Source organism: Onychostoma macrolepis, chromosome 01 (genome assembly GCF_012432095.1).
Source record: "Onychostoma macrolepis isolate SWU-2019 chromosome 01, ASM1243209v1, whole genome shotgun sequence".
NCBI classification, from domain to species: domain Eukaryota; kingdom Metazoa; phylum Chordata; class Actinopteri; order Cypriniformes; family Cyprinidae; genus Onychostoma; species Onychostoma macrolepis.
The window spans coordinates 22,512,039-22,538,108 of NC_081155.1; the positions used below are offsets into that span (position 1 = coordinate 22,512,039).

Genomic DNA, 26,070 nt, shown 5'->3' on the forward strand with positions numbered 1-26,070 from the left:
AATGGCGCCACTCATATCTTTTGATTTATCCATCCATCAGATTGCGCGTTTTATGTGACAACCTCGTTAACTTTATACTGTAAATCCCATGTTCACGACTGCACCAGGATTCCCTCTGCATCACGGAAATTATACGGCCTTTTAACTTGTTATAAATGAGACATACCTTTATTTGCATGGAGGGCTGGTGTCCGCGAATATGAGAGAACATGTTGGATGTATTGCCTGCTTTTGCAGCCACTTTGCGTCCACATTTTTTGCCAATTGGATCCGTCCTCAAGGACAACCCCACGTTCGTTTTTTTTTTTTTATATCCGAAGTATTCCCATACTGCAGATTTAAACTTTTTTCCGGTGGGGGAGGGAGATTAGATATAATCTCGGTCTCTGCCATTTCCTCTGCTGCAGGTGCATGTAAGCAGCCACGTGAATGCAGAGTGAAGCAGCAGAAATAAATTGCATATGCGCGAGTGAAATAATTATTTTTTTTCATTATTTTTTTTTTTAAACCGTAGATATGCAATTGTTTACGGTATGATAACCGTGCACGTTCAAACCGCGATAGACCATCATACCGGTATATTGTTACAACCCTATTCGCCGCAGGAGTTTTGCTCGTTCATTCTGGTGAGTGTTTACATTCCTCTGCAAGCGCATGTGAGCTCGGCTTTACAGAAAATCGCTGATATGATCACAGTGAGTGAGCAACAACACCCGGACTCTGTTTTAATCATTCTCAGGGACTTTAATAAAGCAAATCTCTGCCAAAATACAGACAGCATGTTACATGTCCCACCAGAGACAGTAATATACTGGGTCACTGTTACACAGCAATAAAGGATGCATATCACTCTGTCCCACGGGCAGCTTTCTGATCACGGTTTAGTTCATCTCATACCAACCTACAGGCAGAAACTGAAATCAGCTAAACCTGTATTAAGGACTGTAAAAAGATGGACTAACGAAGCAGAGCGGGATTTACAAGCCTGTTTCTCTCTCACTGATTGGACTGTTTTTTGAAGCTGCTGCCACCGATCTGGACGAGCTCATGGAGACTGTAACATCATATATCAGTTTCTGTGAGGATATGTGCATTCCTACCAGGACTCATTTAACCTACAACAACGACAAACCACGGTTCTCTGCAAAGCTCAGACAGCTCCCTCAGGCCAAAGAAGATGCTCACAGGAATGGGGACAGAGTCTTGTACAAACAGGCCAAATATACACTGGAAAAGGAGATCAGAGTAGCAAAGAGGAATTATTCCGAAAAGCTACGGATTCAGTTCTCTTCTAGTGACATGGCTTCAGTGTGGAAAGGTCTGAAAGACATCACCAATTACAAGACACCATCCCCCAGCACTGTGGAGAATAAACAACTGGCAGACGATCTGAACGAGTTCTATTGCAGGTTTGAAAAAACACCATTCACACCTCCTGCAACCCCCGTCTCCCCCACACCTGCAATTCAGTTAAGTGAAGATGACATGCGCCAGGTCTTCAGAAAGAACAAGAGAAGAAAGGCACCAGGCCCAGACGGTGACTTGCGCTGACCAGCTGCCCCCCCCCCCATCTTCACACAGATCTTCAACAGATCACTGGAGCTGTGTGAAGTCCCCTCATGCTTCAAACGCTCTACCATCATCCCTGTCCCAAAGAAACCCAAAATTAATGACTACAGACCTGTGGCTCTGGTTTCACTGGTTTTGGCTTATCTGAAGGACATCACTGGACCCTTACTGGACCCCCTGCAGTTTGCCTACAGAGCAAACAGGTATGTGGACGATGCAGTCAATATGGGACTAGTGCTGGGTGGTATACCGGTTCATACTTTATTTTTCTTATGATATTAATTTTTAAAATACCGCAATACCGGTGTCATTTAAATAACGTTCGGAACCCGACACTGTTTGAGAGGGGTCTCTTTTCACTATTGCATTGTGGCGAGGACACAGCTGTATGTGTTAACGTTACCTATAGTCTTTGGTGTTACTAAACGTGAAAGTTCTGAAGCTGTAGAACGTGCTGACACACAAGAACTCATCCACAATGTCCACCGCCCGCTGCCATCAGCTCCCGCATCTCACACACACGAGCGCGACTTTAGCACTATATTTAGCAACTTTCAGACCCTTTTAGCGGCTTTTTTCCCCATAGAATATACAAACTGACAAACCTAGCAATTTTTTTTGGATAAGCCTTAGCTATGGTTCAGTTGGAAGATGTCGCCAGTGCTGCCCCGCGAGCGTGAGATCCGACTCTCCCGGCGCAGTGTTGCCTCTCTCGTCGTCTGTTCTGTGCAGTAAACGGCTGAGAAGCCCTGCATTCAGCTGGCCGTACCGCAGCAGACTTGTAAGTAAATGAGTGTTTGGTCTGTTTGGAATTATAAATATGAGCATAGTTCGTCTGTTAATATTATGCACTTTTTTGTTTGTTGTTTTTCTTTTTTGTTTGTTACTCAGACGCAGGCAGTGCGCTGCATGAGGCAAAAAAGTAATATAGCCAAAACCACCTTTAGTGTAACGTTAGATGCATGTTGATTTTATCAGACGATGTCGCGATTATAAGAGCGTGACTCCAGGTTAACATGTATTAATGAGTCATGTTTAGTCACTATTTAGTGTGGACTTTTTCTACAATATTCGCTCATCATGACAGTGAAATAGGGCATTCTAAGTCAATCTACTGCAGTTTTTCCTCTCTCAATCAGTAAACACCTGGTCATGCATGAAAAAAATAAATACCGTCATATAATGTGAAACTGGTATAATTTTGAAAAATACCGTGATATACATTTTTGGTCATACCGCCCAGCACTATATGGGACTGCATTGTGTTCTGCAGCAACTGGACAGACCAGGGACTTATGTGAGGATCCTGTTTGTAGACTTCAGCTCTGCTTTTATCACCATCATCCCATCACTCCTCCAGCCCAAATTAACTCATCTCTCCGTGCCCACCTCCATCTGTCAGTGGATCACCAGCTTCCTGACAGACAGGCAGCAGCTAGTAAAGCTGGGAAAATTCTCAGCACTGGTGCCCCTCAGGTAGGGGCATAGGCGTAAATCCCGGGGGGGACGGGGGGGACAGGACCCCCCCTATCTGAGGCTTGTCCCCCCTAAAAATATCATTACAAGCGACTCTGTGTATTGAAAATAATATAATGGAAATATACTTAAAATAACTGTGTGAGTAGTAAAACAAAATAAACGCAAAAAAACGTTTTAAGTTCAGAAATGTTTTGATTCCCCCCTCCCTTTCCTCACAGTGGTTTGGTCCACTGCCTGCTTTCCTTCTTTACCGATACACACACACCAGTCCGGTGAGAGAGAGCAAGTTAGTTATGTGTAAGTAACTTAGGCTGTCAAGGCTATTTTATTCTCTTTAAACATCGGGTGAAATGATTCTCTCTCTTTAATACAGATGATGCTGGATCATTAAAGGGTTAGTTCGCCCATTTAAGACATGAAGTTGTATGCAATCCTTACCAGCACTATAGTGCATACACACTGACCCACCCTTTAGTCACCTCCCTGGTCAGAGTTCTGGCCGCTGGAAGTTTTTCAAGATAGTACTCCCGGTTAGTTTCCGGGGCCTCAAAACTGTGCGTTTTTACGTGAAAAAATTATTTGCGTTTCAAAGCTTGAATAATTTACATCACGAAAAACACGCCTGACAAAATTCATACCTCAGTTTTAATCGGCACTATTTTCTTTCCATTTCTATCAATCCGCGCTGCTGTCAACGTCAACAGTGCGCACGTTCAGATCAGCTGTTGATAGCGCGACTCGCTGACAACATGTCTGACTACGAAACTTCTGATGACGAAACCAATTTTAGCACAATGTCAGACGGAACAGATGATGATGAAGTAATTTTCAGCTTGTTTACCGTACAGTTTAGACATTGGATCATAAAGTTAGTAAATAGAGCTTACCCGTGGTACTGGTACAGCAAAACTCTTTAAAATCATTTTTTTTCTTTTTCCTCCTTGGTTGGGGATGTAATCGTCTTCGCTGAAGTGAGCACTGCACACACGGAAATCCTTGATTCTCGATATTTTAGCTCCCGCAGAGTAGCCGATGGCAACCAAAGCTGTCTCGTAGCTATATCCGAAACTGGAAAACGATGGAATCTGAACGGTGATCCCGGCACATTCTTGTGGTCACAGCCTGGGAATTTACAAGTTCGCACCATTGTTCATTTTCTACTTTTTATGTCGTTGTCATTCGATTGTGTAAACACTAACAGCTGATCTGAACGTGCGCACTGTTGACGTTGACAGCAGCGCGGATTGATAGAAATGGAAAGAAAATAGTGCCGATTAAAACTGAGGTATGAATTTTGTCAGCCGTGTTTTTTGTGATGTAAATTAATCAAGCTTTGAAATGCAAATAATTTTTTCACGTAAAAACGCACAGTTTTGAGGCCCCGGAAACTAACCGGGAGTACTATCTTGAAAAACTTCCAGCGGCCAGAACTCTGACCAGGGAGGTGACTAAAGGGTGGGTCAGTGTGTATGCACTATAGTGCTGGTAAGGATTGCATACAACTTTGTGTCTTAAATGGGCGAACTAACCCTTTAATAAATTAGTCATGATAAAAAAATTATGACATCCGATGTTTTTTCTATGAGCGATTATAAGGTTAACAAGTTTAATACCGTAGCTTGTCACCCACTACAGCTAACACGGCGATAAGCCTGTGTGTGAACTGATATTAGGCTAATATTGTAGACCTACTTGTTGGGTTTCGTTCAATATGATGTTAAGTGGCAGATCAGTGGGTTTAATGCGGTTGAATTAATGCGAAAGAGACGTAACGTTACTAGGTTTCAGACGAAACCTAAAATACTATGGATGACGCAAAATAATAATTAATATGACCGTGTGGTGAACCATCATATTTAAACACGGTCTCCATGCTATGTACACATGCTGTGTACACATATCTATCCTTACAAGTACAATTTTGGCTGTATTATTTGTGTCCCCTTCAAAAATTGCTCTTGAGAAATTTTACGTTTATTGTCCCCCCCTACTGTCAGATGAAATGTACGCCCCTGGGTAGGGGAGGGCGATATGGAAAATGTTTTTTTAGAAATATCACAATTTTATCACAATTCTTTGTCATGTTGGTTTTACTATTTTGTCTGAGCAGTACAGCCAAACTAATTTACCTATTATAAAGACAAATCCTTTCAAGGTAACAAAATATGAAAAAAAATGGTGCCTATTTAGGCCAAAGTGGGCGAAGATGAAAATCTTTATCATTATTTTATCTTTGTTATTAAAAAATACATTAAAAATACACATAACATACAAATAAAACAAACAGTGTTTAATTTTCAGGCACAATAGGCATATTTAGTAGGAGCATTCAAGAAATTGAATGAACAAATATAAAAATAAAACACTATATAAATTGATTCCTATTAAAGTAACTATTATTTATTTTATTTTTGTCAGTCAAGAGTAGCGAGTTGTTTTTTTTTCTTTGTGTTTTGTTGTTTTAACATTAAAGATTTTGTTGTTGTTTTGTTGGTTTTAGGGCTGCACGATATTGGGAAAAACTCACATTGCGATATTTTGTATTTCTGCGATATATATTGCGATATGAAGAAAAAAAAAAAAAAACTTGAATAGCTCTATTTGGAAAAAAAATATTGTAGATGAGTAAATCAGCATAGAAAAATTAACAAATTACAAACATAGATAAATATAATAGAACAAAGATATAACAGTGCTTTATATTTTTTCCAGTAAGTCTAACAGTATTCAGGTATACTGGTTAAATAATCAAATGTAAAATAACACTGTATAAATTAAATCTAGTAAATCTGTTAAAGCTACAAAAGTGATTTTTCTCTGTGTTTTGCTGTTTGATTAACATTCATGACACTGAAAGCCTTAGGAACATTAAACTGCTGTGAGCCTATACTATCTATTTTCTTTATCAATTTTTTACCTTCACCTAAGCCATAAGCAACTGTGTTTACAAGGTTACTTGCAGAGACATGCATTTTGACAGTTTCGCGCCTATGTGTCATTTCAGGCACAAATAGACACGGAACTGAATGGAATTCAGTGTTCACATATATCTGAGTGACTCTCACCGTGTCTACAAAGGGCGCTGACAAAATACAATAGAACCCATTATAATCAGTGATGCCGTCTACACTGGATGCGGCGCGACACGGCAAATCCTTGCGAGTAAATCCCTCATTCTTTTATGACGTACTGACACAAAGTTCAAAGGATTTGCAACGGTCGCCGCGTCCAGTGCAGACAGTGCGTCGCGGGGTGGCGTGATGCGATAGCTGTCGCGAAAACGATCAGTATAAATATAACTGTCAGTATACTAAAAATCGCACATCCTGCGATGTGACTATCGCGGATGTGCATATCGCGATATCGATGCTGAAACGATATATCGTGCAGCCCTAGTTGGTTTAACAATACAAATTCTGTCATCTGTCTGCCGATTCTGTCATAGTGTTTTATATTTATACCATAATTTACTCACTCAAAATTAGTTTTAAACCTGAATGAGTTTCTCTCTTCTGCTGAACATAAATGCTATTTTGAAGAATGTGGAAAACCAAACAGTTGCTGGTCCACAGTGACTTCCATAGTATTTTTTTCATAGTATGGACCAGCAACTGTTTGGTTACCCACGTTCTTCAAAATATCTTCTTTTGTGTTCAGCACAAGACAGAAATTAATACAGGTTTGGGAAAACATGCGAGTTAGTAAATAATGAAAATTTTAGGGTGAACTATCCCTTTAATGACAGTCGGCTGCATATTTAGAACTGTCCCTTTAAGACCTGCACGCATCTAATATACAGGCACGCATCCATTTGTCTGAACTGTTTACCTTCATTTTAGACATAACCAACTGAGTCTATACATAAACCTTGTGTGTTTTGACAGTAATAGCGCAAAATACAACTTAGTTGTATTTAGGCGCTGTTAGACAGGCTTAGTGCGCGCGCTTCAGGTGTACGGGCTCAGAAAAAGCGCACGTTAGACCAGCGCGTGAATGAAATGTTTAATTGGCAAGGCTTTAAAACAGACGCAAATAATGTACTTTTGTGATTGCGACTAAGTGCAGTGTCCCGTGAGAGTAACTCTACCGCTGAGTTAACACTGATGTGAATGTATGTGGCGTTGTACAGTATACTGATACGGAGGCGCCAGAACTGTAATTGATAGAACGTATGCTGCAGCACGATACTACGATATTTCTCCAAAAGCATATCGTGGACACATTTTTATCATCCTCGATCAAAAATCGTCATATCGCACACCCCTAAGTACCGGAATCGGTATTGATAGAATGTAAACAATACCCATCGCTACTAGGTGAAGTATGCAGTGCAGTCAACCAGCCCACTAGGTTCAGAACAGTCCAATACGTTTTTCAATTCTGTTTTATTTATTTATTTGTATTTACTACACTCAACAAAATGTCCTATGTTTAAAATTTCTGTCTTCTTCATATTACAGCTGTGACACTGAGGGCACAGTTAACCATCAAACTAAATTACGAGCAGGACTGTGTTTACACGGCCATCTCTTCGTCCAATCTTTCCTGTTCCTCTCACTGATCTTTTCCAGACCTCTCTTCTTTCCCTCTCTCCCTTGCTCACCCTTTCTTTCTTTTCCTCTCCTAAGGCCTCTTTTGGCTTAAACATCTCCAAGTTTATTAAGCACACTATTTTTTGTCAGAACATGACATCACCCTCAACCCTCTGGGCTCAGTTTCAGCATTAATTCCACGAATGCGTTAGAGATATGATCATTTCTGTGGAATACCACTGCAGCCGTTCCAGGGATGAAACACGTCTACATGCTGAACTGAGATAGTAGTCTTTGGTTTTGAATACTCACTTGAGAGCAATAAGACCATGACAAATCTAGTATTGAGAAATCAAAATATTGAGAAAATCACCTTTAAAGTTGTCCAAATTAAGTTCTTAGCAATGCATATTACTAATCAAAAATTAAGTTTTGATATATTTACAGTAGTAAATTTACACAATATATTCATGGAAAATAATCTTTACTTAATATTCTAATGATTTTTAGCATAAAAGAAAAATCGAAAATTTTGACCCAAACAGTGCATTTTTGATTATTGCTACAAATATACCCATGTTACTTATGACTGGTTTTGTGGTCCAGGGTCACAAATGAAGATATTGAATGGAACCTGAGACATGATCACTTTTTATGATTAACTGATTTGTTTATAGGCAAATAAAAACCTCTTAAGACCAAAATCTCTCAGGTTTCATTTAAAAATATCTTAATTTGTGTTTTGAAGATGAAGGAAAGTATGGGTTTGAAGCAACGTGAGGGTAATGGAATTTTTATTTTTGGATGGAAATACAGTCTGTTCAATAGGTTACTGTTCTGTACCTAATTGTTGGTCATTCAGCCAACAAAACATTTAAGCGACGCCTTTCAAAAAAAAGTTCCAAAAAGTTTCCAACAAACAGAATATTCTGGAAAACATGAAACAAGAAAATGAGATGTGACTCACAACCTTGAGACAGAATGAATTGACGCATTGAATGGACTGTACATCACTCACATCATGTTTTTTTTAATTGCATAAAATGAAATATAGTCTCTACCTGAATAAGGCCTGTGGTGATGATGTTGCATAAACACCAACAATAAAACAGTGTTCTCTGCCAGGCAAAGAAGCATCTGCACAACACATGAAGCTCATTTCTGGCTTTCATTTCTTCTCCTGAAAACCTTCCCTTTCCATGATCTCATATCCACTTTAATTCCATTTTAATGAAATATTATGACGATGTTTGGCAAACAATGCACTGAGATTACTGGGAGACTGTTGCCAATCTCAATCCTTGGCAAGAGTTGAGAACATCTCACAGACGCTTATAAAACGTCAAAAGTGACATGCAGAGAGCAAAGACTAAACTGTCTATTTGCTTTGCTTTGAAGACATCAGTGTACAGCTTTTTGCCTCCAGTGTCCTGAAATGTGGAAATAATTTTAACGTTTCAGCAGAGCAAAAACAAACCCCGCAGAAGCTGATGTATGTATTTCCCCCCCGTTACTGTAAAGGCGTCCATTGGCTGTGGAATACAAAACCCGCTATTTGTTTCCTATGGACATAGACGAACAAGGACTCTGGGGAGAGGGGAGGATACGAGGACAAGTCAAAAGGTTGTGTGACAAAGACTAGCTGCTCTGCAGAGGAAACAGACAAAAACAGGAGCGCATCCTCTGAGTCCTTTTCATCCACTGAGGGATTCCTGTTCCACAGCAGCTGACAGCCTGGTTGTCACACGTCCCTCTGAATCAAGGATTCCATGGCCAAATACATCCTCCCAGACTTCCAAAAGGTGGAAAAAGTAGGCATTAAGGCTTCAGTTACACTAAACTGCAGACTACTGAGAAATGTGCCAACACAACACGATCTTGACAATGTGCCAACACAAAAGTTTGAAAATCTTCTGAAGAGAGACAAACACTTTATATGATGAACAGATTTAATCACATATAAACATTGATCAACACATAGATAGAGCACATCAAATATGATAAAGCTAAATTGTGCTTGCATGATGCACAAGAACCTATGAGGTTTATTTTCCCATGTCACGCAATGAGTTTCAGCAAGAACCTGTGAGGTTTGTTCTTGTGCATCGAGCAAGTATGGCTGAGCTACCACTGACCATATTTAATGTGTTCTATGTTAAAAAAAATTAATAAATAAAGTAAATAAATCTGTTCATTATATAAAGCGAACTGCTTGATTCATACTGAGAGTACAATGTCTTTTTTAGTTATTTTAAGTATACATTGTATCATTTGTGTTTTAAAGATAAAGGTAAGTGATTACAGGATTTTTTTTTTCTATTTTATTAACTATTCCTTTAAACAAACTCTCGATAATAAACAAGCTCTGCTTCTTTTGCTGCCAATCAGTATTGCACTAAAGAAGAGACAAAGATTAAAAGCTTAGTGGTCATTATCAATGCCATTTATCAAACAAGTATGAATTTCAAAATACAACAAATGATTTGGTTGATTTCAAAACCACAAGAAAAACAAGCAGAGGTGGAAGAACTGGACTCTTTCATGGTTATTTACCTCGGGCCAATTCTGCTCAAGATGACACTTGAAAGAATGATAGGCTCCTGCCTATTGTGAAATTCTTTATGAAAGGGCATTAGCTTCTTTTAAATTTTAATGTTTTAATGCCCATCAGTGTCCAAATTTTTGCATTTTTGCTGTAAACTGTTCCTAGGTCACTGCACAGAGTCAAGTGAGCAGTAAGCACTGGGGCAAAGCCAATCACTACAACATTAAGGAATGCTCCGGACACTGCCTGCTTTAGAAAGTCAAATGTCAGTGAAAAGTCAATTGAAGCATGTATGCATGCCAAGCAAAATTCTGCTAACATGGTGACCAACTGTTTGTGTTATATTCTGTTTTGCCAAAATTCTTGTCATGTTATTTTGTTGCCAACATAAGAAAACAATCAAATGTCATTTGTTACTAAGGCCAATAAGGTGACCGACACTTATACTGAAATGCTTAATTCCGTAGTATGTAATTCTGAATTATGGCTATAGCAGTTGTCTGTTTGAAAGATGCACGCTCCACTGCTAATAACACTGTTGTGTTGAGATCATTCAGGTCATCTAAGTGGAAGCGTGTCTAATTTGCAGTGCTCACTGGAGTGGCCGACCAAAGGTGTTAAATGTGCTTTCACACAAGAGGTGTTTGTGGTCCATATGCGGCCCACCCTAAATAATAAACATCTATCAACAACATATATTATATTAATTAACGAACAGTTTAAATAAAATACAAATTTTATGACTGCCGTATTTGCAAGTATTTTCCAAGCAAATTAAGTGCACGTTTTTATCATATGTGTAAAATTACTGATTAACATGGCGGATAAAAGCAGCTTGTTTTTTTACACCAACAATATACTATAGGCGTACTACTTACAGTACACTGTTGTGAAAGGCCAGTTTCAAATCGCATATTTGGCACACTGCCTTTGTCTTGTCCTCACTCAATGTAAAGTGCTCCCACACAGCTAAGGTCTAAGGCATTTTTGTCTTCTCTTCCAGATCAACTGAATCATGACGTTCATGACGTTCACTCATGGGCGATTCATATTCAAGCGCGAATGAGAACCGTTTTGCGGGGGACGCCAGGTGTTTGAAAAAAAAAAAAAGAATATTTGAATCTCAAAATTGAAAATCGAATGCTAACCCACCGAACGAATATTCGAATAATAGAATATTATGGTCCAGCCCTAATACATACATACAGTACATAAATAAATAAATATTTCTGCCAGCATTATACGTCACTAAAGTGAGGACATTGAGTCATTTGGGATAGGGCCTAAAGCTTCAATTGTTTCTATTTGATCTCAATTGATCCCAACAGTGTAGTTCAGATTTTAAAAATGAAACCATGAATAGAGCTTTTCAGTGCTCAAACTGGCTTCTATACTTACAGATTACTGGCTGTTGCAGTACTGACATATACACCTCCATTCAAACTCCAAATATTCCATCGTAGAACGAATGCAACAGGTATGTTAATTAGTAATCGAACCGATATTGATTTCTTTTATAACCGATACCAATTATTTGCATATTTTTGTGCCCGATAACCGATATGCAGAACCGATATTTATTTACTGTTATAAAGTAAAATTAAAGACTGAGTGAAGTAAGTCCATACTTCACTTTGGTTTTTCCTCCTTTCAGTCATCTTAAAAAAAATGTTTTGAGAATTAGCAGTCTTTCATGTTAAATTTAATCTTCATATTACAACAATAAAAAACACTTTATTTATAAAAAGCATCAGTAGCAACAATAATATTAACAATAAGCAAAATAAATGTAGAATGTCTAATGTTTTCAAATGGAGAAAATAAAAGACAGGAGTCATATCAACTTCATTTTTAACTACAGTTTTAGTTGGTTTATAAGCCGTTTAATAGGCTAAAGAGTGAAGAATAATTCACTGGATAATGTTAATTCACTGAATAATATTCTCTGGAATATTGGAATATAACAAAACATTGTATTTTATTGCATTTCTCAACTGGCATGTTATATCAGAATTATTAATAATGTTTTTGTCGTTCTAGAATCTAGATTATGAAATGCCTGCTGACAGCTGACAACTATAGGCTACTGCGATCAATCACAGAGATAATAAATAATTAATTTCCATAGAGTTGTATTTATTTAGATGTTTATTAGCGAAATAATGGTTATATATTAGGGCTGTCAACGTTAACGCATGCGATTAATCCCAAAAATTTAAACGCGTTAATATTTTTTTTTACGCAAATTAATCGCTTGATAAGGTTTGACCCCAACTTCTTCCCGTCATCGCAGCGCGGAAGGTTATCTATCATTGTGTGATGAGGTTACAGCAAACCAGTGTTGCCAGGGTCACGGCACAAGTGCTATTTTGAAAATACAGTCGCGGGAAAAATTACAGAGCCGTGGGTTGCGGTTTTTTGGGCTACTTTTATAATGTACCGCGGCCGCCCAAAGTGTATATAGACAAATAAAAATTAAAAAAGATCCTTTTACTAATGTGTATTATATTATACTTGGAATGTATCCCTGACAACTTAAGAACGGAGAGTCGGTTGTAACATCAAACAACGTGAGTTTCAGCAGAGCAGCAGAAATAAACATGACAACAGCCACTATAGATTATATAAGATAATAAACACACGATTACGATAGGATATGGTCTGTATTTAATTTTTTTTTTAGATGAATGTGTATATCTGAAATGCTAATTTGTGCAGCGATATAAAAGGCTATAAATAGCATATTTTAACAACAGTAAATGACCAAATTCCACATGTGATCGCAAAAGGAAGTTATTACAAACACTCGATGGTGGTTTGAAGTGAGTTCTGAGTAAAAGTGTACTATTAATCTCATAAATTGTCTTATGTAGCATGATGCTAATATTAGCTCTAATGCAGCTGCAGAACAGGTCAAATTCTTCTTCATAATGCATTTTGTCATAATACTTTATTTAAGGTCGCAAGAAATGTTTTGTATTTATTTAGAAACACTTTTGATAATAGTTGGGTAAATGTATACTGGGATTGAAGCGATATGGCTTGGTAAACGTTTTATTGCCAGTATAAAGGCTGATAATGGCTGAATAAAAACAAAAGAATAATGATAAAAGAATAATAAGGATTATGTCTCATACCTGGCAGAAGTGTGAAAGGTTCTGTTTCCTTAAACTAGTTTGTCATGCATTTCTTTTTCAACACATTTACAGGTAAATCCTAGTACTTTAAATTTGCGATTAATCATGATTAATCACAGTCCACGACTGTGATTAATGCGATTAAATTTTTTAATTGATTGACAGCACTATTATATAATAAATGTTAATATTATTTAGGGCGTTTTAAACCAGTGAATCTTCTTAAAAGTTACATGCGGTGGCCGTGCTGGAACATTTCCTGAGTATCAACCAGCTGAGTGCACAGCAATATGAAAGCAGCTTCATGAGACTAATGATGAGCATATAGACAGAGAGAGAATTAAATTCAGCGCTTTTATTTCCAACATGCGCTCTTTCATGGCTGCATATTATTTAATTCAGGCGAAGTTATGTCTTTATTGGGACAGACTGACGGATTATCTTATGTAACTCTGTGAGTTCGTCTCTATTTCTTAGAGACAAGCTGCATAAACTAGGCCTACATATCAGGTATTTATGTAAAACGTAATTTGTGCATTCATGGCTGAAATGTTAAATAAAGTTTACTAACTACAGAAAATCAAGTACCTGTGCACGCTGTTGTTGTCTCGCCTCAGACGCGCTGCAGTGGCTATCCTGCATGCAATTCTCAAGCCTCCCACAAGATGGCGCTGTTTATCGGTGAATCCAATATTACGAAACCGATATCCGATTATGGAAAAACGCATAAATATCGGGAAAAATATCGGTAAATCGATATATCGGTCGATCTCTAATGTTAATCTTCAAAATGTGGTTACTTTGACAAGTCAAAAAACTTATTTATTTTATTTTATTGTTTTGTTAAACAACAATTCTATGATTTCTTTTTTCCCCCAATTGTTTATTTTTTATGCTTTCATTTCAAAGTACATTAAGACATTACAGAGAATACATTTCTTTATAAATTGGATTAAAAAAAAAAAAAGTTTAGGCTAAGTAGACACTTTTGACAAATCACATATCATAATAATAATTATAATAAATGCAGCATTACCTGCAAGAATTACCATGGACACAAATATTGCAAAATGGCAAGAGGAAGTCATAGTATGAAGTATGCATTCCAAACTGATTGAACAGACTGAGTGAATTCAAAACTAAGTACACAATTACCCATACTTTAAGTACTGTATATAAACACTAATTGAACACAATACCTGTTGCATGACAGCACTAGAAATTTCAAAAAACATTATGTGGGAAAAAAAACAAAAAAAAGGGTGGACACAAAGGATAAAGTTTTTTCTAGTTTTTTCTTATTCCTGCAGGAAACCCATGAGCAAACTAAATCAACCTAAGGGCCCGACAATGGTCAGTTTACCAATTATGTATGTTATTATTGATGATTGCTTTGGTTTCCTATGTTTTAAGCCAAGTAAAACTAAGCTAACCAAGCCATGATCATTATGTGGGCAGCGGTTGTGTGGGCTGTACCATGAGCCTGCTGTCCTGCGGATCTTAATTTAGCCATATTTAGCATTATCTAGAAGCTGTGACACTATTAGTGCATAACGCACAAGACTGAAAAAAGAAAGAGGAACCAACCACAACATCTAAAAGAAACATTTAGCTAAAATTTATTTAGCATAAAACTCAACAGCACCTAAAAACTTTTGGTTTTCCATTTTTATTTGCACAAAACAAAAAAGTGTCCTGCAATCAGAACAAACACTCATATTAAAGATAACTCTGCCCAGACACTGCAGATCCCAATAATTCAAACATATCCAAAAATGGTCTGAACATCCAAGGCGTAATACGCAAGCTTTATTTTTAGCCAATTTGTTCTGCCCTGTCCTAAATGCTAGGAAAAAGGCAGAATACAATAAAAGCATAATGGGTAGGGACATGAAATATTTACAATAAAACTTTACACGTGAAGGTGAAAGGTTGGGTCACATGACAGAGGTGATAAGCCACAAATGAAGATGCATAACTGCAAATGTCTGAACTGAGAAAATTGTGGCCTTTCAAAATAACTTACATAAGTTTCTTTAAAAATCCATAAAGTAAACAGACCAAAAAGCGGACTTGTAGGACACCTGGTGATTTGAACACAGATATTGTACAGTAAATCATAACCCCAGAACTGGATGAGGTCAGCAAATGTTATGCCACGCAAGCTCATTTTCTCAGCGCTACACTAAATGAACCATGTCACTCTCGAGACCAGCAAAACTACTCCAGCAAGCTCTCTGGTAAAAGTGTAAATAAGGAATGACATAGTGACCTTGACAAAAATACAAGACCTGTTTGAGTTGCTGATATTATCGTTATCTGACATTTGCATAGTTTGGATCGCATGTTGACTGAATGGCAAGTTTTATTCTCATTTGAAGCACAATTATTTACACATCAAGTTTAAAAGCAGAGATAAAATGACATGGCACTTACGTTTTGTGGCATTGATGAGATTCTTTCCATCTTTATACAGCTCTTTGATAAACCTGCCGGTTTTGTCCAGCTCTGCTTCATGAGCTTTGATTTTCTCCCTGAAAGCAGGACTGTCCAGGTAACTCTCACTGAACTCCAACGGGTGCAAACCCATTTTTACTGGACTCAGCTAGTTTACAGACTAGCTAGCGTTTAAATCCCGTTAGAAAGCGACCAACGAATGAATAAAAACTTGTCGAATAACGAAATAATATTAAAAAGGGAACGGAAATCTGTCCAAAAAAGCCTTTACTAACGCGTCCTCGTTATATTTTAGGAAGACCAAACGCGTCGGGAGTTCTCTTGGGAATAAAACTCTTTCCAAGTAAACCTGGCCCTGGGTAACGTTATATTAAGTATGTTCCAGGTTTAAACTCTCGCAAGGTGTGATAAAACAGCTGTACGCCACACGGATATCTATTGAAATAAAGGTAATAATGTCCAGTCAGGGTTTTGGTCCGCGAATGACAGTCGCCTCGCGCGAGTCTCCTCCCGCGCCGCGTGCAGGACTCAGCTTTTTTAGCTCTTTCACGTCATCACGCCTGGCTCTCGGGAAACCCGGGATATTTGAGGGAATAACGGGCCGCGGGAGTGGTGTCACGGGGATTTGCGTCTTTTCCATCTGAATAAATCATTCGGCATACGTATCAATTTTTTTGTGTCTCAATAAGCTCCGTAAATGCGATAATACTACTGGGCTGTCAGTAGTGTGTTTAAATCTAATGTGGAACTCTAAAAGAGCGGAAGTTGTTTCCGTCCGCCTGATTCCACAGAGCGGACCTGCAGTACAGGAGCAGAGCTGCTCTGAAGTAGCTCATAAATATAGAGACAAAACTAAATGAAAAATGTTTAAATCGCAGTCTGTGTTTTAATGACAGCGGCAGGCTGGAGTCTTCAGGGGAATTCATAAAAAATACAGTCCGGCGAACTCGACTCGCAAACCTGAGAAGGTAAAGAACCATAAATCCAAAAAACCAAATGATGCTGAAATTGTCAAATTAAAAAAAAAAAAAAAAAAAAAGCATATTAAATAGAAGCATATAATTATTCTGGTTTCTTATTTCAGCCGAGGAAAACTATGCAATGTTCAGTTTTGAAAATTAGGAAAATTTACGTTTGCTATATTTACTGTACGTAAATTTTAACTGGCAGATTTGGTGGATTAAGTAATACTTATTAATGCTTTGTAATTAGGCATTTTATACTTGATTATCATTACATGAATGAATATAGTTACTAGCTCCAAACATCCAGTATACTCAAATCAACTGAAATACATTGAAACGTGTTACATTTCACACTATATCATTTGTGTGCTTATATTTGACAATGATGGAAACATTTTCTATTGATTTTTTTATTTTATTTTTTCCGGAAGCATTCCTTGTCTGTCGTTCAATTTATTCAATTTTAGGTAATGATCCAGTACATGATCAGTTCTGTCATTCACAGAAAACATGCCTAATGCCACTACAAGACCAAAGAGGACGAGGCGTCATAGACGAGCTCAGAGAGAAGATGCTGTGAGAAATGAGCTGGTGTCAAGATCACTGGAAGGCGCTCAGCAGTGTCTGTTCAGTCAGGACTATGGCACTGCTTTTGTTCACTACCTGTTGGCTCTAAACCTTGCTCCAGCTCTAAAAGACTTTGCAAATGTAAGCTTGCCTTCCCCCCCCATGCTTCCTTGATGTTTTAGTCTGTCTGCCTGATCAGTCTGTTTACTGTAACAGTGTGTGGCGGTGAAATGATGTATCTGAAGTTGAAAAAGCTTCAGAACCTTATAGCAAGGCCGGTAAATATGTGATTTTGTATTCACAGGAATCCTTTAGATTTACTCTGTTTAAATGGGCTGAAGAGCTGGACTCTCTTGGACGTATCCAGGACCTCTTTAATTGCTATGAACAAGCTATGGAGTTGTTTCCAGTGGATGAGGTTATAGTGAACAGCATGGGAGAGCATCTCTTCAGGTTTTTATTTGTTTATTATTATTGTTGTTGTTGTTGATAATTATATTATTATAGTGGCTTAGTATTTGTAAAGTACCAAATATTTTTTTTTTTTAGGAGTTTTTTAGTGAATAGGCAAAAATAACAATATAATCAGAATCAGAATGAGCTTTATTGGCAGGTATGTTTACAAATGACAGAAGCCAACGCAGTGCAACAGAATGACAGCGACAGAACAAAAACAATAAAAATAGAACATGTAAATAGTGAATAACAATATACAAATTGACAATTGTATGTACAGGTATATTACAATAGACAGTTTTTTATGAACGGGTATATTATGTGCAAATTTGAAGTGTAAACTAAGTATGTACTGTATGTTGGATAAATAAGTCTATAAGTGTATAAATAGTGTTGTGTGTTCCACGTTTATTGTCAAGTGTTCATGAGATGGATTGCCTGACATTAAAGATAATAAAGATAACACCACATACTGACCCCAAATTTTGTTCAAACTGTGTTGCTCATTTACAAACATGACCCCGAGTCAATTGTTTGTTTTTTTTGTTCCAGAATGGGGTTTCGGGATGAAGCTGCTGGGCATTTTTATAAAGCCCTTAAACTCCGACCAGACTTCCCAGAGGCAAAGGAAAACTTTTACCGTGTTGCCAACTGGTTGGTGGAACGCTGGCACTTCTTAATGCTCAATGACCATGGGCGAAACCACAAGTACCAGCTGGCTATTAAGAAAGCTGTTGAGGGAGGATGCAGCTCTGTTCTGGATATTGGAACTGGCACAGGCATCCTCGGGTGAGATTTTTCAGAAACTTGTTACATAACATTGTTATTTAACAAATGTCTGCTTCGACTGATATACAGTTGAGTTTGCTTTAATGCTTTTTGTTTGGCATGTTAGTATGTGTGCAAAGATGGCAGGTGCTGCTGAGGTCTATGCCTGTGAGCTGTCAAAGACAATGTATGAGCTGGCATGCGAGGTGCTCTCAGCCAATGGGATGGCAGATAGCATCAAGATTGTTCACCTGAAGTCTCTAGATATGAACATTCCAAAAGACATTCCAAACAGGTAAATATTTCTTTATATAGTAACCAGATTCATACTGACCATAGTTTTATTTTTATTTTTTCAAGCATAAATCTTATGATATAATCTTATATATATAATTTATACTACCATTTAAAAGTATGGTAAGATTTTTTTAATGTCTCATCAAGATTGCATTTGTTTGATCAAAATATACAGTAAAAACAGTGATATTGTGAAATATAGAATTTAAAGTTACTGTTTTCTATTTTAATAAATGTTAAAATACAGTGATGGTAAAGCTGAGTTTTCAGCAGCCATTACTCCAGTCTTCACATGATCGTCACATGATTATTCCAATATGCTGATTTGCTGCTCAAGGAACATTTCTTATTGTTATCAGTGTTGAAACAGTGTTGAAATCAGTTGTTTCGTATAATTTTTGTAGAAACTGCTACATTTTTTTTTTAATTCTTTCATCAATAGAAAGAACAACAAAAATATATTTCCCCCCCCAATTTAATTTGTCTTTGTTAAATAAAAGCATTAATTTTTCTTTTTTTTAATCACACTGACCCAAACCATAAAATATCATATATTATTTGTAAAAAAATATTGCTTTCAAAATGTCTTAACTGAGTTTAAATGGCAGATGTTTTCATACATTTGTGTTGATTTATGTTCCATTCTTCAGAGTGTCACTGGTTGTAACAGAGACGGTAGATGCAGGGCTGTTTGGTGAGGGCATCATTGAGACGCTGATCCATGCATGGAAGCACCTACTTTTACCTCCACCTGTAAGTCACTTTCTGAATGATTTCTGTATGTGTATGCGGCATTGACTGTTCTGATCAGCAAACCTACAGTGAGGTCACGTGATGCCACAAATTAAACTCTGATTATAGTGTAATCCTTTTATACAAATGGTTTTATCCTGTCTGATCCGATGCTTATCCGGCCGTGGTCAGTGACTAAGAGATTTTTGTCTCTGAAAATGTCAAGTTGTCTTGCACCAACGTTAATAGCATGCTTGGCAAAAGATTACATACTTTGCCATACTACAACCAGATCCTTTCTTCTAAATCCTTACTTAAAATATTCTAAGCTTTTTCTCATATCAGTGTCAGAGAGTAGCCTCAAGTTATATACATTTTTGGACAACAGGGACGCCTAGTGGCTGAGATACATAAATGTTTGTGAATGAGGTCTAAAGTCATTTTTAGAAAATATGTTAGCAGTGTAGATGGCTATAAAAAATATACAGTTGTATAAAGCTGCTATAAATTAATAAATTTCTGTCCATTATAAATAATGCTTCCAAGTCTTTCACAACAATTGATTATTAAATCATTTCAACAGAACACTCAACAACCCTTGTCCAGTCCCTCACAAACGGGCCGGGTTATACCTGCTGGTGCAACTGTGTTTGGAGTCGCTGTTCAGTGCCGTGAGATCCGTAGACATCACAGGTGAGAGACCAAAGCTGCTTATGTGTGAGTGACACATTGATAAAGTTTGTATTACACTTCTCTTTAAAGAGTTAACACAATACCAAAGAAGCAGGCTCTGGAGTATGATCTTAGAAAGATTAGAGTGAACATTTAGTGATTGAATTACTAATCAACCTTCTGCAGGCTGTATGCGTCTTCAGTTGGAGGCTTGGATCTGTCTGCAGTAGGACAGATCTATAGTCCTGTTAGCTGTCTGGCTGATACTGAGGACAGCACTGAGCCCTACACCACTGAAAGACTGAGCCGCCTCCGTGGAGGATACATTCAGCTCACACAACCTTTCACAGCTCTGGACATAGACTTCAACAATGTGCAGGTATAGAACTCAGTATAATATAGAGCTGAGTGTTGAAATAAAAGTGTCTTTTGATCATGCAATAAGTCAATTGATCAAAAGTGACAGTAAAGACATTTGCAATGTCATTTTCAAATAAATGCTGTTATTTTGAACTTTCTATTCATTCTGAAACAAAAATGTTGTCTGTCTGTTGTCAACATCGATAACTATGTGTTTTGAGCACCAAATCAGCATATTAGAATGCTTTCTAAAGCATCATGCCACACTGAAAAAAGACTGGAGTAATGGCTGCAGAAAATTCAGCTTTGTCATCACAGGAATAACTTGCATTTTAAAATATATTAAAATAGAAAAGAGTCATTTTAAATTGTAATAATATATCACAATATTACTTATTTTACTGTATTTTTGACCCAGTAAATGCACCCTGGGTAAGCGTAAGAGACAAAAATATTTAAAAATCTGACCCTAAACTTTGGATTGTGTATAGTGTAATAGAGACATACAGTGAACATGGGCCAGATGGGAGAGAAACAACACAACTGAAATACCTAAAGTGGCATGGTTGCAGTAAGTGGTATTAAGCATTCTCTGTGTTGCAGGAGCTGGAGGGTCTTTGCTCCAGAGAGATGACACAGCTGCGACTGTATGTGACCCAGGAGGGTGTTCTAGATGCTCTGGCAGTATGGTTTCAGCTACATCTCGACCAGGACAACCACCTGTCCACTGGCCCAGAGGAAGACACATGCTGGGAGCAGGCCATCTATCCAATACAGAGTCCATTCAGTAAGAGCTACTGTGTTAATGTAAAAATATAGAGAATAAGAAGTATACAGATGACCATGACTCTAGAACAATGCTTCTAAAATGGGGGCCTCAGCAAATTTCAAAGATCGCTTGAAGTAGGCATGAAATGGGATTGTGGTCTTTTCTTCTTTATTGTGACGTATAAAAAATGTAGGGTGGGATTTTGTCCATCAGAGCATGTGTTGTTGTCGGAAAGAGGGGAAGATGTTTTTGATTAAAGATTATGAGGGCACGTGAATTAAAAAAATTATTTAAAGAAACAATATGTGCGCAGATAAATATAATATTCATTAATCATATCCAGTTTCAACTGAAAACGTTATGAAAATTAATTCATTAAACCTTGAACTCTGAGGAATGTTACATCTGGAATACAGAAAATTATTTAAATTTTAATTATACTTCTATATTTTATCATACTGACACTCCAAATTTATATATGGGGCTTCTAAATATTGTTGTGGACAATGTAGTTGAGAACTACTGCTCTAGAACTAGTCATGCCAATGAATTTCTTGATGCATTAATATCAGAAGCCATCTCTTACGAAGAGAACAGGAAGTAGTCTCACAAACTTCACATTACCAGCTTTGACTGGTCTCCCAGGTTCGTTTTAAAGCGGTTTTGGCCACTAAATAAGCTGTGTTTAGCTGGTTTTTACCTTTTTCTTTTTTCTTTTTGCTAAATCAGTGCGTTTTAGATGTTTTTAGCTGTTTTTGTTAAATTAGCTGGTTTTGGCTGTTTTTTTTTCTTCCCAAATCAGCTGGGTTTAGCTATTTTTTTTTTTTTTTTTTTTTGATAAAAATCAGCTGGATTTAGCTGTTTTTATTATTAAATCAGCTGGTTTTACTTGCTTTTAGCTGGATTTTTTTCATTCATGCATGCTAATCCTAAAAATTTGCTAGCAACATGCTAAAACATGCTAGCATCATGCTAAGCATGCTAAAAACATGATAGCAACATTCTAATCATGTTAGAAAAATGCTGAGAACATGTTAGCAAAATGCTAACAAAATGCTAATCACGCACGCGCGTGTGTTGAATATGCATCATTTGAGGTTGTGTGAAGACAATTAGGTTAAGCTACAGCCAGTTTAATAGAAATAATTAATTGACTTTAACTCGTATCATCCCCCAGACACTGTGAAATGCGGTGATGAAGTACTGGTGGAGGTTTCCTGTAAGGACTCTTATCTCAGGCTATGCTGCGCTGCTATCATAAGAGATGGACACACATTCCATATGGACAACGTAACTCCCAAGATCCTCACTGCAAACCCTGAGGCTGAGCTGTGCAGTGCTCTGGCTAGCCTTCAAACCAACCAGGAGAAACCATCTTGTGCTTTTATGTTGGAGTCGGCAGAGATCGCCCTCCTCAATAACACAGCGTATCATAACAGCTTCCAGAAGGCCATGAGCAAACTTTTGGTTTCTCTTAAGTCAACTGGGAGGTCACAACCATCAGACACAGAACTCGATCCGATCTACGTGCTCGATGTCTCCGAGGGCTTTTCTGTTCTCTCCTTGATGGCAGCCCAGTTAGGCTTCGATTCAAGTGAAGACAAACATATCAGCCCTGGATTGGTTCAAGCCTACAGTTCAGTGGAGAAAGAGCATCACCAGACTATGTTGAGACTGCTGGCCAAAGGAAACGGTGTGCTTGAAAGCGCACTGGAGTTCTGGTTAAGTCACGTGGAGGATGATTCTGCGGTTCTCCAACGGCCAGCAACCGAGAAGCTCTGGAGCGCCATCATACTTGACTGCATAGAGATCTGTGGCCTTATTAGACAGAAACTGTTGGAGAAAGCAACGTTAGCTAGGTAAGAGTTTAAATCATAGTATGGTTAGTTCTTTTTTTTTTTTTTTTTTTGGTGTTTAAACTAGTTTTTTTGTGAACATTTCAGGTGTTTGTTGGAGGATGGTGGGCAGATTTTTCCAGAGCGCATTGTGATCCACGGGATGCTTGTTGAGTCTGACACGCTGCTTCGGGAAAGCGCCGTTCAAGGAACAGAGCCGACTCTCGGGTTCAACATTGCTCCATTCATCAATCAATTCACAGTATGGTTGGCTCTGTCAATACTGTGCTTACTCTTTATCTCTTGTCCTTGTGTCTAAGGTCCCATATTTGCTCAGGAACGTTCTCTGGTATCTTGAGGTACAATGTAGTATAGGCTTTGTTAACACTGCACCTAAATCTAATTTACAAACCAAATCTATATATCTATGTTGGTTGCCATAATAATTTGCAAGTGCTTTATTTAAAAAGTGAAAGTTTTGAAGTGCACGAAATTACTTTTTTTTTTTTACACATTCACATGTGCTTTGTCCCAAAACTGCTCACTTGTTCACTGCTTCACAATTTACTGCATTCAAATACCACAAAGTTCATTATATGTGGAAATAGCAAGAAAAAAAAGTGAATTTACAAAAAGCTGTAGACAAGACCACACACTGTATATGATCCGTTCTGACCTTTCAGACTGAAATACATTTTTAAAAATCATATTTTAATCGTTTCAAACCATACAAATTGTAAAATATTTGATTTATAGTACACTACCATTCAAAAGTTTTTTTTATAAATAAATAACATTATATAAATAAATGTAAAAAATAAAATATATGTAAATACATTTAAAATAACATAATAAATAAAAATCCATACTTTAACTAAGAATACATTTAATTGTTCAAAAGTGACAGTGAAGTCTTTAATTTTTTTTTTAAAAAAATGAAATGAAAAAGTTTTTAATTCATCAAAATATCCTGAACAAATATATATATATATATATATATATATAATCACAGTTTTCACCAAAATACTAAGCAGCACAACTGTTATCAACGTTGATAATAATAATAATAATAATCGTTTGCTGAACAGCTAATCAGTATATTAGAATGATTTCTGAAAGATCATGTGACAAAGACGGGAGTAATGATGCTGAATATTCAGCTTTGCCACCACAGGAAGAAATTACATTTTAAAATATATTAAAATAGAAAACATTTATTTTAAATTGTAATAATATTTCACAATATTGCTGTTTTCACTATTTTTGATCATATATACTTTTCAGTGTGTCTGGTCTAAACAAAACTGCTCTTCTGTAATCAGAGTGGCTTTTTAGCCTTTTTGTGTAAACATGATTGTTTGGCTTTTAGTTTGTTTTTACAAGACTCCACTTTGAACTGAGAACTCGAGTGCACATTGTAGTTCAAATTCCAAAATTCTATTCACCACCTCTGCTATGTGGTTAATTATAGATGCTTTATACAGTATTGTCAAATGCCACACATCCTAACAGAAAGAGTTGGAGAGATACCATGGATTATCAGCTTATCAAAGATCAGATTTTCCATTTCATGCACTGAGAGAAATGTAATGCATAATAAATATTTTCTGTGGTTTCTGCAAATTACAGAATTAAAGTGTTTAAAGAATAAAATGTCTGTTTTTTTCTTCTCTTAGGTACCTGTTCATGTGTTTTTGGACCTGTCCACACTTGAATGTACACATCTTAGTGAACCAGTAGAACTCTTCGCACTGGACCTCATGAACAGCACTGCCAATTACACCGACAACGAAGTCAAAGTGAGTTTTGGGTTCTGGTTCTTTGGGCTTCTCTCTCTCTCTCTCTGTGTTGTTATTGTTCAAATAGTTTTTGTTAATTGAAATAAAGCTTTACACATAGCTGGGTAGATTACTTACTAATTGTAATCCATCAACGATTCCAAATTACATGACAAAAATTGTAGTAAGTAACGTAATCAATTACATTACACATTTTATATAATAAAATATAATAATATAACAAAAAAATAGAAATGTTGCCTTACTAAAGTGGTTAAAACTGAAATAAAAATAAATTAAGCCAAGTAAAATTTAACAACTTAAAATGAAAACTGAAAATTCTAAAAACTAAACAATATACAAACATTCAAAAACTAACAATTTTAAACTTGTTTAATTTTAAATCCTTTTAAGTCATTTTAAAGCCCTCTAGTAGCCCCATGACTGTCTATTAAATTGCCTTTTATTTTGTGCATTTGGCAGGTGCGGGTCAACACCTCAGGCAAGGTGACTGCCATTCCCTTCTGGTACCAGATCCACCTGGACTCTGAGCACAGCGTCAGCACCTTCAGTGAGGACTCTCACTGGAAGCAGGCGGCGGTGGTCCTCCAGCAGCCCCTGACGGTCAGCAGAGGAGAATGGGTCAAGCTCAGCATCCAGCTCCATAAGAGCAGCATCTCCATTACAGCTGTTAAAGAAGGGCTGGGGGATGATGATGTTATCAGGGAGGCGGAGCCTGTGACCAGTGACTCATGATGTGGGAGGGGTCTCCTGTATTGATATAACACCAGAATCAGTGAATTGCTGCTAATGGGCAATTTTTTAATTGCTGTATGGTTAAAAAAAAAAAAAAAAAAGTTATTATTTTTAAAAACAAGCACACATTTTACATTAAAATAATTTCACCATGACTGTGTGGCTTGATGCTTCTTAGAGGTATAATTAAAGGAAAAGTTCACCCAAAAATGGAAATGTGCTGAAAATTAACTCACCCTCAGGCCATACAAGATACAGATGAGTTTGTTTCTTAATGGGAACAAATTTAGAGAAATAGTATCATTACATCACTTAATCACCAATGGATCCTCTGCATTGGACTGAGGATAAGCATTTTTTCTTTGTACAGTGGAAGGCAATGGTAACGTCATACAT

General features: G+C 37.2%; 2 protein-coding genes across 4 annotated transcripts in view; one reads left to right on the forward strand and one right to left on the reverse strand.

Annotated features, from left to right (window-relative positions):
* The window catches only part of arhgap10 (Rho GTPase activating protein 10), a 67,160-nt gene extending 50,917 nt beyond the window's left edge, over positions 1-16,243 (reverse strand). For 2 of the 3 annotated variants that reach the window (XM_058778822.1, XM_058778836.1), the window contains exon 1: positions 15,699-16,242. In XM_058778822.1, the coding sequence (XP_058634805.1) occupies positions 15,699-15,852 (154 nt within the window). In that variant the 5' untranslated portion in view covers positions 15,853-16,242. Of the gene's footprint in view, positions 1-15,698 lie in introns of all 3 variants that reach the window. The other variant, XM_058778830.1, reaches the window with a different exon arrangement.
* A 274-nt stretch (positions 16,244-16,517) lies between these two features.
* Positions 16,518-25,829, forward strand: prmt9 (protein arginine methyltransferase 9). The gene is made up of 13 exons (XM_058778807.1): positions 16,518-16,687; positions 17,190-17,392; positions 17,556-17,704; positions 18,260-18,496; positions 18,603-18,770; positions 19,423-19,525; positions 20,088-20,197; positions 20,363-20,555; positions 21,140-21,323; positions 22,483-23,164; positions 23,249-23,402; positions 24,817-24,939; positions 25,402-25,829. Exons 2-13 carry the CDS (start codon positions 17,195-17,197, stop codon positions 25,672-25,674), a joined length of 2,574 nt encoding a protein of 857 aa, XP_058634790.1. The 5' UTR covers positions 16,518-16,687; positions 17,190-17,194; the 3' UTR covers positions 25,675-25,829.
* Positions 25,830-26,070: the final 241 nt, after the last annotated feature.

Bases quoted from the DNA above. Each gene is read 5' to 3' on its own strand.
- prmt9 (XM_058778807.1), top strand. From the start codon at position 17,195: ATGCCTAATGCCACTACAAGACCAAAGAGGACGAGGCGTCATAGACGA. The intron at 18,771-19,422 runs GTAAATATTTCT...TCCATTCTTCAG, and splicing joins CCAAAAGACATTCCAAACAG to AGTGTCACTGGTTGTAACAG. The intron at 20,198-20,362 runs GTGAGAGACCAA...AACCTTCTGCAG, and splicing joins GAGATCCGTAGACATCACAG to GCTGTATGCGTCTTCAGTTG.